Genomic DNA, 12,875 nt, shown 5'->3' with positions numbered 1-12,875 from the left:
ACTCTGCAGCTGCTCAAAAGGCCAAGGCAGCACTGGAGTCAGGAGTTGGACCAAGCACCAGTTCACAAAATCAGTCCCAGCTTATGGGACCCAAAACAAGCGAGTGGGACCTGGCCTCTGAGAGAACAGTTAAGTTCTGAAAATATCACAGGCATGTCAAGAGTCCAACCCCATTTTCAGGCACAACAGATACACGTTTGTTTTTTTTTTTCCTTCCATCTCCATAAAGGAGAAGGAGAACTGCAGGAACCAAGCAGGTGCGAGGATACTTGCAAAGGGCCTTGTCATATGTGACTCTAGCCCCCGGATCATCTGCGCATGTGAAAAAGTCAGTGCTATGTAAGATGGCAGAGAGAGGGGGGAAATCCATACCTCACAAAGGCAGTGCTGCTTTTTCAGGGTGGCTTCAGTCCATGCATTCACTGGGCGAAATGCAAGCAACGGTATGCCTCTTGTTTGTCCACTGCAGCCGGAGGCCCAAAACTCTAGGAGACCATTTGCCCACTGTCCCCAAGGCAAGGACCACACTACTGGCTGAAACAGAGGTCCAGGACACCAATGTTCTCGGCTGCATCTGCTCTCCCTGCATTAGCCAGCTCTTTGCCCACATGTTTGCTCACCTCCTGATGCTCTCCCCTTGAATCTTTCTGCCTGAGGTCCACCCCATCAAAGGCCCTTCTCCCTGGTCCATATATTCCTTTCTCCAAGTAGGACTGTTCCTAGTAGGCAGGCTCTTTTAAAGGCACACACCAGGAAAGATTTTGGAGCATGTGCAGAATACTATGTACGATCCGTGTGCTATTTTGTCCTGTAATGAGAGCTCCAGGTCATTTGGGCACCAAGCATGGCTTCTGGCTACAGAGTCAACATGGAAACAAGCAAGGAATCAGAACTTCAGAGAAGCACCCCATCTTCTCCTGCAGGTAGTGCCTTGTTTTAATGAAGCCAGTTCACAGGTTCAAGCCATGCCGGATCCATTCACATGCAGGCTCCTGAATGACCAGGCCACAAACCAAGAAGGGGCAGCTTGAGTACCTGCTGAAACTTCTTCCTAACTGGAATTGCGCCCCAGCATAAGGAACAGAGGAAGCATCCAGGGGCAGAATCAAGGCATACAATCTCCGCAGGGGACAGAGTTGGCCTGGGATCCAGCTGTGCAATTACGACCTCTCTTTTCAAGGGCTAGGAAACCGAGTGGTGACTGAGGCCAGTGCATCTAAGAAAAGTCGATTTACAGGGCTTCACTCCTATTCTGATTTCTTTGACACCAAGGCGGTAGCTTTGCGTTCTGGAACTAATACCCCGATTAGGCCTGTGTTTACTTAGGTGAAAGTCCCCATCGATTTAGCTGAGCTGGACTGCCAAGTTTAGATAATACAAAACACCCCAGACTTGGCAGCCACCGTACCTTTAGCAGAAGCAAGCTGCCTTGAAAGCCTCAGGATTTACGACCCGGCGGGTCCGTGTTTTGGCTGAGTGTGCGCACGCGGTCCACCCATCTAGCCGGCTTCTGTGTAATCCTTAACCCAGCCTGGTAGGGTATCTCGCCTCAACCTAATACGTTTCAGCTGGAGTAATCATCGGCTCAAAAACGCGGCTGCGCCAAGCTTCACACGTCCCACGGTTTGGTTCCACCTCTGTTTTAAGCTAGGGCTGCAGCTTCCTCGCGGAAGAGACCCAATAAGCTTGCAAAATCCCCTTCTCAGCAATGGGGCTTCCAATTTGTATCAGATGGTGCTGCAGACTATGGAATTCGAAGGCACAAAAAACCACACACCAAATCCTCACCTCTTCTCCATGCCTGCCCCACCCAAAAAATATTTTAAAAAAACATGGAGAGGAAAACAAGATTCCCACCACTACCCCTCAGATTTCTGAAGAAAAATTCAGCTCTCCTATTTTTATTTGATGATAGTAGGAGATAATTCCACACACACGAAGACACGCTCCTGAAAGAAACATTACTAGGGAAGTCCGTGTTTGTAGGATCCAAGAGACAATGGGCTTAGGAGACAGAACATGACGAATCAGCCTTTTTCTTTTCTAAAATTGGGTAATTGCTCCAAATGGCGGTGTCAAATCTACCATCCAGTTCCCATCCAAAGCAGGTGTACCAATTGCCAATTCTCTGTTTTCTCAGGAGGAAATCCTACCGATTTAGTGGGACTTCCTAGGATATTCCTAGCCACTGACTTCCAGCCACCTATTCTCTTCGCAGTGGCATCATACACACTCTTGTCAACATCTAAATCCCGTTGAGTTCAATGGGGCTTACTCTCAGGTAAGTGATGGGGGATCGCAGCCTAATCCAGATCATATTTCCTCGGAGGTAAGTTTGTCAAAATATCCTGAACAGGAGGGGAGCGGGTGAAAGCAAAGTGGGATAAAAATGCATTAATGTAGGTTAGCATGCTTACTTCCAGTAATTAGATCCAGATGCCAATCATCCCAAAAAGATCAAAGCGCTTCAGCTTCACTTCTCGGTGACAACGGCTGTGTATTTCTTGAAGCTACATGGCACAGGCATTTACCTGGAAGGGCGACCCACCGAATTCAGCAGAACCTGCGCAGGATTACTGCAGAGTGCAGACTTCAAGCCATAATTCGCTGATAGGGTTTCGTTTGAATTTTAAGGGATAGGTGACAAATCACCCACTAAAAGGTAGTGATCCTAAATTCACCATCGCATATGCCTTGAGGGCAAGTCTACGGAATTCAGTGGGTCCTCTTCCCAAGCAGATCTCCCTTCCTGAGAGATGTTCTTACTGATGGGGGTGGATTATCGTCCTGTTCTTGAGCCAAACGGGGGCCAGGGGAACCCTGACTATGCTTGCAGAGCAGGGCCTGCCCCCCACCCTGTTTGCACAGAAGCAATGGGCTTCCTCCCAGGTAGAGAAATGGGATATGGAACTGTGGCCATCCTAGAAAATAAATCCCAGTGAATTTAGGACGACACACAAGCTTAGGATGGCGCTCGGAGTGTGCTTTTATTTTTAACAGAAAGCAGCAACTTCACAGGCTTTTCGCTTTCAACTAATGTCTTGGCTGGAGGCTGTTACAGCTTCTCCTGGGCGTAAGTCTCACAACTCAAGGGGATTTACCTATGAGGAAAGACGCGTAGGCTTGAGCTGCTGCCTTGACTCCTCTGCAATTTTCCTTTGGACTGTGGGCAAATCTCAGCATGGAGTCTATGCAAGCTCCCAGGAGAACACGTGTAGTGGAGCACTGGAAAGGTGGACCGGGACTCAAAAAGTTCTGGGTTCTAGTTCCTGTTTGGCCATGACACTTGCTGGATGGCAACCGGGTTGTTGTGGGGAGAAGAGGCCCACCATGCAAGCTGCCTGCGGTCCTCCCAGGAGGAAAGGAGGCAGGATATACATGCAATTAAAGCATGGCCATGCAGATGGAAGCCTGCTAGATCAGAACAGAGGTCCCACCATGGACGCCTGTGAGTAGAGCAAGGGAGCCCCTACGTCATACCTGCTTTGTGATGCCCCCTCAGCACGTAAGAATCTGGGAGCCGCAGAGCCTGAAAGCCACTGCCAGGCCCAATCCACACTGATAGGCCTTTAAATCCATTTTCAAGGTGCCAGCCCTGTGCAGGTTTGGCAGGGAAAAGCCCTACAACTCCCAGTGTGTCCCAGTCAGCCAGCCAATTTTCAGATTTGTTTCTGTCTAAACACGCCTAGATTTGCACCCTTAACCACCTGACTTAATGCCAGACAGCCTTTTTCACGCACATGGCGGAACTGATTCTCTGTCCATGGTGCTAGTCCTCATGGTGGTGGGATGGAAAGTGTACAGACCGATCCCCTCTGAAGGGGGTGAGCCATTCCATCCTCAGGAGAAGCAAGAAAGGGTAACCCACAAGCCCTGCCCATTCGGCGTGGACTATTAATTCGGAGAGCTGCCACCCTCCAACAACGAAGGGACACCCTGAAACATTGTGGGGTCCTGTTTACGTGTTTACGATTTTTGTTCCCTCCGTCCAGCTTTTGTCTCAGATCTGCCGCCTCTCTCGCACGGAAGCGCCATTGTCTCGGTCTGCGCTTGGAGAAGTCCCTCTCCCCGCCCCCACCCCGTCTCTCCTTTCCGGCTCCTGCTCACCATTCTCTTCCCCATCTCAGTGGTAGATTTATTTATGTTTTGCACGCAACAAGGCGGTGGGGAATCCCAACCATTTCCCTTAAGAGGAGATGGTTAACTGGGCTTTGGGTTGCAATCCCAAGGCTGCACATTTCCCTGCGAGTAGTAATCCCCGTGGACCAGTTAAATCCAAGTACAGCATCTCTCAATTTTGGCCATATAAGTCCTTGAAATGGAAGGAAATTTCCCTGAACGTACATGACTTCTTTTCCAGGCCATGTATATAGGCAGGGTTAACACCTGCATTTAAAGTGCCCTTTAAAATGGTGAGGGAATTTTGAGAAAAACATTTCGGAATTCAAGCTGATAAAGCACACCAATGTTTTGCATTTCTATCTATAGTGGGGCTTCCTTGATTGTTTGTTTTAAGCATTTTGTCGTTTTAAGCAAGTGATATTTCAAAACACCTTTTGGACAATCTTAGCTAAATTAGAGGCTGATTCTGAGGTTGGAAGCCTGCACACCCTTGCTTACCAGCAGCCCCATTGTATTCAATAGGACTTACATCTGGGTAAAATGCATAAGATCAGACTGAACATTTATGGATTGGGAGTAAATCTTTGCATGATTCGATACGGAAATATATACAGATATACAAGTGCGTGGCTTCTTAAACCTTATTGGGAGTCCCAGGAAGATGTTGGATGGATGGATGGATGAAAGAAAGAGTCCATCTTTTTTTTCTTTTTGACAACGATGTTTCTACTTCAGTTCCACACTTTTCTAATCAGACAAACTTGAATTCAGTTGAATTTACTCTCATGTAAGAGTGTCCAGGATTGCAGCCTTAAAGGGAAATTCAACTGAGGCTGCGCAGAGGAGTTTAGGGACTTTTTGAATGCAACAACATCCTTCCGCTTGTGTGTTTTCATATTAGTAAATACATTGTTTTAGATTTTAACTGGAGTTGAATTTATTGTCATATCTGAGCACTGAATTTGCCAAAGGCGAATTTACCAACTGTCTGGTCACTTACTGTAAAGCTCAGAATCAAGAGGCCAGCGAGTTCTCACTATCAGAGGTGATGCATTTGAACACTGATATTTAGGGGAAATGGGAGTAAGAGCTGAAATAGGACTCATAGTTAACGTAGTGCTGTTACTTCAGACAGCGAAAAGTGATGCAGGCTGCAACCTCTCGTGCACCCTTACTTGGGAGTAAGTTCCATTGGACTCAAGGGGGACTTACTTCAGAGTTAGCATACATAGGATTGTAGTGCATAAGCCAGCCAAGAATGAAAGAGCTTTTTCATAAAGGAAGCTAATGGGAGCTGATTTAATACTCGGCCAGTGTTCTTCGCTCATTCTATCATATACACAACCTTAAAATCTTGCAAGGCGGCATCACCCTATAAGATCGACTTTTTTCACTTTTTTGGAAAAGAGGTGTAGGAAGTCCCAACGAAATAAAGATGTAAGAATGAATCTTGGTTGAAAATAAAGCTCAAGCCTCTTAAACACACAAGAAACATCACGGATGCACTTCTAAATGCACTTACCTGAGAGTAAGTTTCATGGGATTCTATAGAACCCACATCTGACTAGAAATGCTTAAAATTCCACCCAAAAGCCACACTTGCATCCAAAGGAAAAAAGAAGGTGCTGGCAAACTGTTTTTTTTTGGGGGGGGAGGAGGTGGAGCAGATGCGTTCAGGACGGGGGTGGGCGGGCAAAGAGAGGTTGGTGCTGATGCCTTCTACCAAGGCGTGGAGGAAGTATCGTTTTTAACCCTCCCCATTCCAGAGGGCCTGATACAGAATGAGCTCATCCAACCGCACACATATTCGAAGGTGTGGGAGGGAGATCTTGGTGGGGGGACTAAGAAGAATCAGGCTTCCTATTGCCGTCTCCAGACTCGGGTCTTTGCAGCCCAGCGCAGAGATGCTTCCCAACCAGTAACGCCCCAGCACCTTTTCCCGGGAACTAACGTATCTTGGTCTCTCTTGTCCAGCCTCCCCATCTCTCCTTCCCCCCCCCCCGCCTTTTTAACGCCTAAAACCTTACTCCCTGAAGCAGCGGCGGGTTAGAGAACTTGCCAGGAAAGTCTCGCCAGCAGCATCTTTAATTCTGGACGCCAATCGAATCAGTCGGGCTCCCTCTCTCCCGCTCCCCGCGCCAGGCTGGGCTTTCCTTGCCCCTCGCCCCCTCCCCCCTGTTTACCCCGGTCGCCCCCCGAGAGCCGCTTCACAAGCCGCCTGCCTCTGCAGTGAACTTGGGCAAGCAGGTGAAGCTTTCTTTATGGAGGTCGCGACCCCGCGGCGCTGCCTGCCGCGGGCGCGCTCACGCCGCATTAAGCACAGCCAAGCGGCCCCCTTGGAGAGTCGCTGCTCCGCCCGCCTCCCGCGCTCGGGGCCGAGCCGCCGGTCCGCCCGCCCAGCGCCGAAGAGCCGCTCCGGGGAGGCAGCGCGGGCCCAGAGGCCGCCGCGGCTCTCTGGGGAAGCGGCGAAGAGCGCGGGGCGAGCCAGCGAAGAGACGCGAGGATGCTGTCGCAGCGCGCTGCCGGCGCCCCTTTTCCACAGCAGGGGAGCTGCCCTCCCGTGCGCCGGCCGAGCCCCCGTTTCTGGGAACGTGTGGGGGTGCCTCTGTGTTACACAGGTGTTTCCAGTAGTGCATGTGCATCCGACACGTGGGTTTCACACACACACACACAGAGAAACAGATGCACGTGTGTGCGCACCGGCACCAAACACCCACCCACCGCATCTCGTACGCACCTCCACTGCGTGGCTCGGCAAGCGGGTCTCTCTGCAAGCGCGTGTACCTGCCCACCTGGCTTTCGCTCCTCTTCCCTACACTACTCGCTCTGGGCACGGCTTGGAGAGCGCCCTCCAGGGCCTGCGGCACTGAGGCGAGTCCCGCGGAGTCCGAGCCGGCGGCCCCACGCCGCAACCTCGCAACCCGCAACCCGCCCAACGTTTGGAGGGACGGGAAGGCGCCGCTCAGTCCATCGCCTCGGCTGCAGCGCCGTGCCCGCCTCGCTTGAACTTTCTCAAGCGTGTTTTGTGGGGAGTCGTCCGAGGACTTAACTGGGGCGCCCCGGCACAGGCAAACCGGCAAACGGATCCGGGCACGAACAAGCCACCAGGCAACCAAGCCAGCAGGTGCGCGTCCTTGCGCGCTGACTTCTCCTCGCCTTCATTCAAAATGCTCGCCTTTTCCGCACTTATTCTACTGGATTTATTCAGAGACGGACCGAGGGGGAGGGGGAGGCGAGGGGGAGGGAGTACCAACACATAGGAAAGTAAAGTTATTCGTGCCGGCGTGGGGGGGGGGGGGGGAAGGGGGGGGACACAATCCGGAGAGGCGAACGTGCTTTTAAAAAGAAAGAAGAAAGAAACGTTTAAAATGCCAAAAAGGGGAAGAAAGAGACTTCTCTCCTCATCCTCCCAGAACTGGTTGAATTTTCTCTCCCTTTCTCTAACAAACAAACAAATAAAATGACCGTCACCCTGAAGTCTATGAAAAATAAGTTTCAAATTCTTGCAACAGTTACTCTGCGTGTCCTCGGTTTTTTCCCCCCTCTCTCTTTCTTTCTTTAAGTAAAACTCTCTCATGTTCAGACGGGGTCGGTCTATTGAATGAGGTCCTTTTATTCTGCGTGGGGCGATGGATTTGCGGCTGTGGTCCCCCCTTTTATGCCCCTCTCTATGGAAACCCGGATCATGAGGAGAAATATGCAGGGCTGAATAGAGCAAAGGAGCAGAAAGGAGCGCTTGAGAGAAGCATCTGTTACACTCGGGAAGTTAGACTGACAGGGAAGAGCTAAAGAAACCCTCTCCAGCAGATTAGGAGGCAAAGCAAGGGAAGGGCTCGGCTCCATGCAGATGAAAAACACTCCAGAAGAGCAGAAAGGAGGGTGGGGGAAAATATCAGGGGTCTCTTCTCTCCTAAGCTGGGGCGGAACGTTGCAGTAATCATGCCTGGAGACGCAGATCAATCTACGTGGACAGACACACACACGCACACACACAGTGGCATTTTTGTGTTGCATTTTCTCCAGGCCTGGTCTAGAGTGCAATCTTTGGCTTAGGTGGAAAGAGGAGTGCTGGCTAAATTCATTAGAGAGCTGAGCGGAACGAGGGGGGGGGGCGGGGAAGGAAAAGCCCCTTTTCCTCGGCGATCCCCAAATGAGCCGAGGAGAACCGGCGGATAAGCTTCGAGTCGTTCTGTTAGACTCGCCTTTTCTGATTTCAAGCGCCTGCCCGCCGCCGGAGTTCCTGACCGGAATTGTTCCAAGAACAGGGGCGGGGGAGGAAGAGAAGAGAAGAGAAGAGAAGGAAAGCAATCTGGCCGTGTGTATTTAGGATGGCAGCGTCACAATTGTTACACGGGTTACAGTTGTGGCAGCTCCCAGCTCCGCTATCGCCTCTTTCCTGCGGTGCAAAGAATTTGGCAAGGACGGCTTTCCTTGGTTCCAGTTTGGCACGCGTCTTTCTAAACATAGGATCATAAATACAGCAGGTCCGATTTTCAATTGGTATATGAAGGCCAGGTGGCTTTTGTTCTTCCCGTCCTGCAGACTTTAATTTTTTTTAAACATTTCCCCATCTTTTGACCCAGTACGCTGCCCCTGTCTGTGTTTTCACGTCCTTCTCCTGTTCTCAGTGGGAACATCAGCTTTGCTTTGCAACACCTGAGGCACACGCCCTCCCATTTTCTCACCGATTGAGCTATATTTCACCAAAGACCGAAACAAGAGGCGAAAACTCAGGGCACGTCCTCACGCACGCACACATGCGATTTACTGGCAACTGTACTCTCCCCAAAATATCACTTCCAAATGTAAACACAGAAATGAACTGCACAGACTTCTTCGAGGCATTCCAAGATGCCAGAAACAAAATCAAAGTTTCCAAAGTTCCTCAAATAGGCATCGCACTCGAAAACAAAGCCAGCAGCCCCCTCCCCCAATTCACACAAATACACTGAACCAGTCTGCAAAACTTTGCGGAGAAATTATAGCAAGAATTATTTATCCTAAGTTTAGAAAGAAAAGAATACAAATCAAATGAGAAGGCGGTGGGGAAGGGGGGGAGGGGGGAGGAGGTGTATATATTGCGGGGGGGGGGCTCACCTTGTTTAGGGAGATATTTTCATTTTCTTGAATTTTTCTCCAGATCTGTCTTCCTAGAGAACTTAATGCCTTAATGACTTTCGGGTAGCTGCAAGCCTTCTTTTATTTCTGCTAAATATATGAAAATGTATGCAAATTTAAATCAAGCTTAACCTAGGAGCTCCTGCAATATATTTAATGGAATTTCAAACCAATAAGGGAACTGCGATGCAGCATCCTGTAAGTGCAAATATAATTACGCAGCGAGGTTACCTCCGAAATTATGCAAGGAAAGGCCATTAAAAAAAACTTCAGAGATTTTTTTCTTCCCTCCACGAAAGTACTAGGGTTTAATTGTCTCAGGTAGAGCTCTACAACAAATGCGAAATACTCAGATTTTTGCTCCTTAGTGGACCTTTTGAAAGACGAATGCACAAATAGTACAATAATAGACACTATTACTATTATTATTATTCACAAAATGGATAGAGAAACTACAGCCAACCCTTTCTCTTTTCCCCATTCCATGCAAATCTCTCTCTCTTTCATCACCCTCCCAATTTATGATTTGACATTTCTTCTTACACAAGGGCATGTTTGAAGGGATAAAGATATAAAACATACAACATATCTCTGTTTTCTAAGTTGGGGGAAGGTTTTGGTTAGTAGAAATCATTCTAATTTATTCAAGCAATTTGCCAGATTCTATCTGTATGGGGCGTTTGTATTTTGGAAAAGAGGAGAAAAACAAAGGCACTAAAACCTCTCTCATGGATCCTGAAGGCAGGAGAGCTCTTGGCACCCGGATCGCAAGACGCGCGTCTCTATTGTCGCCTTCAGAAGTTGTGTGCTTTCCAACCAGAGGCGGCTCTCGGAGACTGGAAAAGTTGCGGGAAACACGCGTTTCCCAACTGTGGGTAGTGAGCGGGGAGGAAACCCAGCTCCAGAATGACCAGGGCGAGTGTGGAAGGAAGCGTTGCATCGCTCAAATTATACCAAAGGCAGGCAGGATTTGCATTTAAATCAGGGAATGGGTTAACTACTGATTTACCAACAAGTCAGGCTCAGTGAAATGCAAAAAAAAAAAAAAAAAAAAAAAATGACCCCGTATATTAAATAGTACTCCCATCTCTCTCCCTCTCTCTCTAGCGCGGACACACACACCTGTTTCATCTTCCCTCAGCGCGCGCGCGCGCGTGTGTCATTAATCTCCTTCTCTGTGCGTGCATACGTGTGCATCTATACACCGAGGACGAAAGAGAGGCGGCGAGGCTGCGTGTGCATGCAGCGCCCGCGCGCGCACAGACCTTTTTCCTAGCCAAGGACAGCTGACCCGGGAAGGGCTGCGCATCTCTCTCCCTCTTTTAGTCTCTCGCTTACTTTCAGCCCGACTTCCAAAATGTTAAGAGGAGGCGATCTAAGTCGGGGAGGAAGCGACAGGAATAAACTTTGCCAGGAGAAGCTGCCCGTCTTGGGGGCAGGTATTTAACCTCTCTTCGCTGCCCCCCCCCCCCGCCTTTCGCCAAGCCCTGCTTGGAATTAGGGTTGGGCTATACCTGGAACTAATCACGACAAATTTAAACCATGCCCTCCCGCCCGCCGCCTCCTCTCCCCTAATAAGATCTGAAAGATGAAGCGGGGCGGGGGTGGGGGGAGGCAGAAAGCGATCCGGCGCTGCAACGCGGGAAGGGTTAATCCCCTGAACCGTGGGCCGCCCGCCCTCGGCAGCCAATGAAGCCTGAAGATTGATTCACTTCCTGCTTCCAGACTCCCTCGTTTTAACCCTTTTCCTCCCCATCCCCTTCCCTTTCTTTTTTTTGGGGGGGGGCGAGGGAGGGCGTGGGGCGAGCGGGCGCAGCGCCAACCTCTCCGGCGAGTCCTGATTGGCCGCGGTGCCCACTTCCCGGCGGGAAGAGGCGTGGGGATTGGCCGTCGGGGCCGCCCGTCAGCGCGCGTTCGCTGATTTGGCTCCCTTTTGGCTGGGTAGATGTCAAAGGCTGCAAGCATCTCCCTTTGCCACATTATAACTGGTCGGGGGGATCCCGAGCGCCAAGCATGGCCACGGCGGCGTCGAATCCCTACAGCATCCTCAACTCGAGCGCGCTGGTCCATGCGGAGCCGACGGGCATGCAGCAAGGGAGCCCCTTCAGGAACCCCCAGAAACTTCTCCAAAGTGACTACTTGCAAGGGGTGCCCAGCAACGGGCACCCGCTGGGCCACCACTGGGTGACCAGCCTGAGCGATGCGGGGCCCTGGTCGTCCTCCATCGCCAGCGGCGCGCTGGAGCAGCCCGACGTCAAGCCCGGGCGGGAGGACCTGCAGCTGGGCGCCCTGCTGCACCACCGCTCGCCCCACGTCGGCCAGCCCTCGCCGCACCACGCCAGCCACCCGGGCGCCTGGGGAGCCAGCCCGGCGCACGGCGCGCCGCTCCCGTCCAGCGGGCAGCCGCCGCCGCCGCCGCCGCCGCTCGGCGTCTACTCGCAGGCGGGCTTCACGGTGAGCGGCATGCTGGAGCACGGCGGCCTGACGCCGCCGCCCGCGCCGGGCACGCCGCAGGCCCTGCACCAGGTGCTGCGCGACGCGCCCGAGCACGGCGAGCTGGGCGCGCACGCCTGCCCGGACCACTCGGACGAGGAGACGCCCACGTCGGACGAGCTGGAGCAGTTCGCCAAGCAGTTCAAGCAGCGGCGCATCAAGCTGGGCTTCACGCAGGCCGACGTGGGGCTGGCGCTGGGCACGCTGTACGGCAACGTCTTCTCGCAGACCACCATCTGCCGCTTCGAGGCCCTGCAGCTGAGCTTCAAGAACATGTGCAAGCTGAAGCCGCTGCTGAACAAGTGGCTGGAGGAGGCCGACTCGTCCACGGGCAGCCCCACCAGCATCGACAAGATCGCGGCGCAGGGCAGGAAGCGGAAGAAGCGGACCTCCATCGAGGTGAGTGTCAAGGGGGTGCTGGAGACGCACTTCTTGAAGTGCCCCAAGCCGGCGGCGCAGGAGATCTCCTCTTTGGCGGACAGCCTGCAGCTGGAGAAGGAGGTCGTGCGGGTCTGGTTCTGCAACCGCCGGCAGAAGGAGAAGCGCATGACGCCGCCGGGAGAGGCGCCGCCGCCGCCGCACGAGGTTTACGCGCACAGCGTGAAGACAGACGCCGCCTGCCACGACCTCTGACTACGGAGCCCCTCTCGGGATCGGGCAGCGGGAGCGCGGAGGTGTGGACCCTGGATCTCTTCCTCCTCCTCCTCCTCCTCTTCCTCTCCTTCCCTTCCCATCTCTTCCTCCTCCTCCTCTTCCTCCTTCCCTCGCCAGCATCTTTTAATTTACGTCCAGCGTCTCTGCAAAACAAAGCCAGCCGGCTTCGACCTTAAGAAAACACAAACGAATAAGCAGCCCGCTCGCAGCCTAATCTCCACAGCAAATCCAAGCCAAGTTTTGGGGGTGCGACGGGGGGGACGCCCTCTCTCCCCCTTGTTCCGCACTGCATTTTTAAAGTATATCTATAGTTATTTATATCTATACCTTTTTTATTTCCCCTCTCTCCAGCGTCCCCCTTCCTCCGCCATCCTCCGGTTTTCTGTGCTTGTTTGTTTGTTTTAAATCTCCCCTAGGAAGACACAAACAATACACGAATCTCTTTCCTTCTCTCTCTCTCTCTCTCTCTCTCTCTCTCTCTCTCTCTC

The 12,875-nt window shown here is 51.9% G+C and overlaps 1 protein-coding gene across 1 annotated transcript; it reads left to right on the top strand.

Moving 5' to 3' along the window:
* Positions 1–11,253: 11,253 nt before the first annotated feature.
* Positions 11,254–12,366, top strand: POU3F4 (POU class 3 homeobox 4). The gene has a single exon (XM_044427415.1). It carries the CDS (start codon positions 11,254–11,256, stop codon positions 12,364–12,366), a length of 1,113 nt encoding a protein of 370 aa, XP_044283350.1.
* Positions 12,367–12,875: the final 509 nt, after the last annotated feature.

This window comes from Varanus komodoensis, unplaced genomic scaffold (assembly GCF_004798865.1).
Source record: "Varanus komodoensis strain SLA01 unplaced genomic scaffold, ASM479886v1 scaffold18_3, whole genome shotgun sequence".
Taxonomy (NCBI): domain Eukaryota; kingdom Metazoa; phylum Chordata; class Lepidosauria; order Squamata; family Varanidae; genus Varanus; species Varanus komodoensis.
This window is presented reverse-complemented; position numbering and strand designations above follow the sequence as displayed.

Bases quoted from the DNA above. Each gene is read 5' to 3' on its own strand.
- POU3F4 (XM_044427415.1), top strand. From the start codon at position 11,254: ATGGCCACGGCGGCGTCGAATCCCTACAGCATCCTCAACTCGAGCGCG.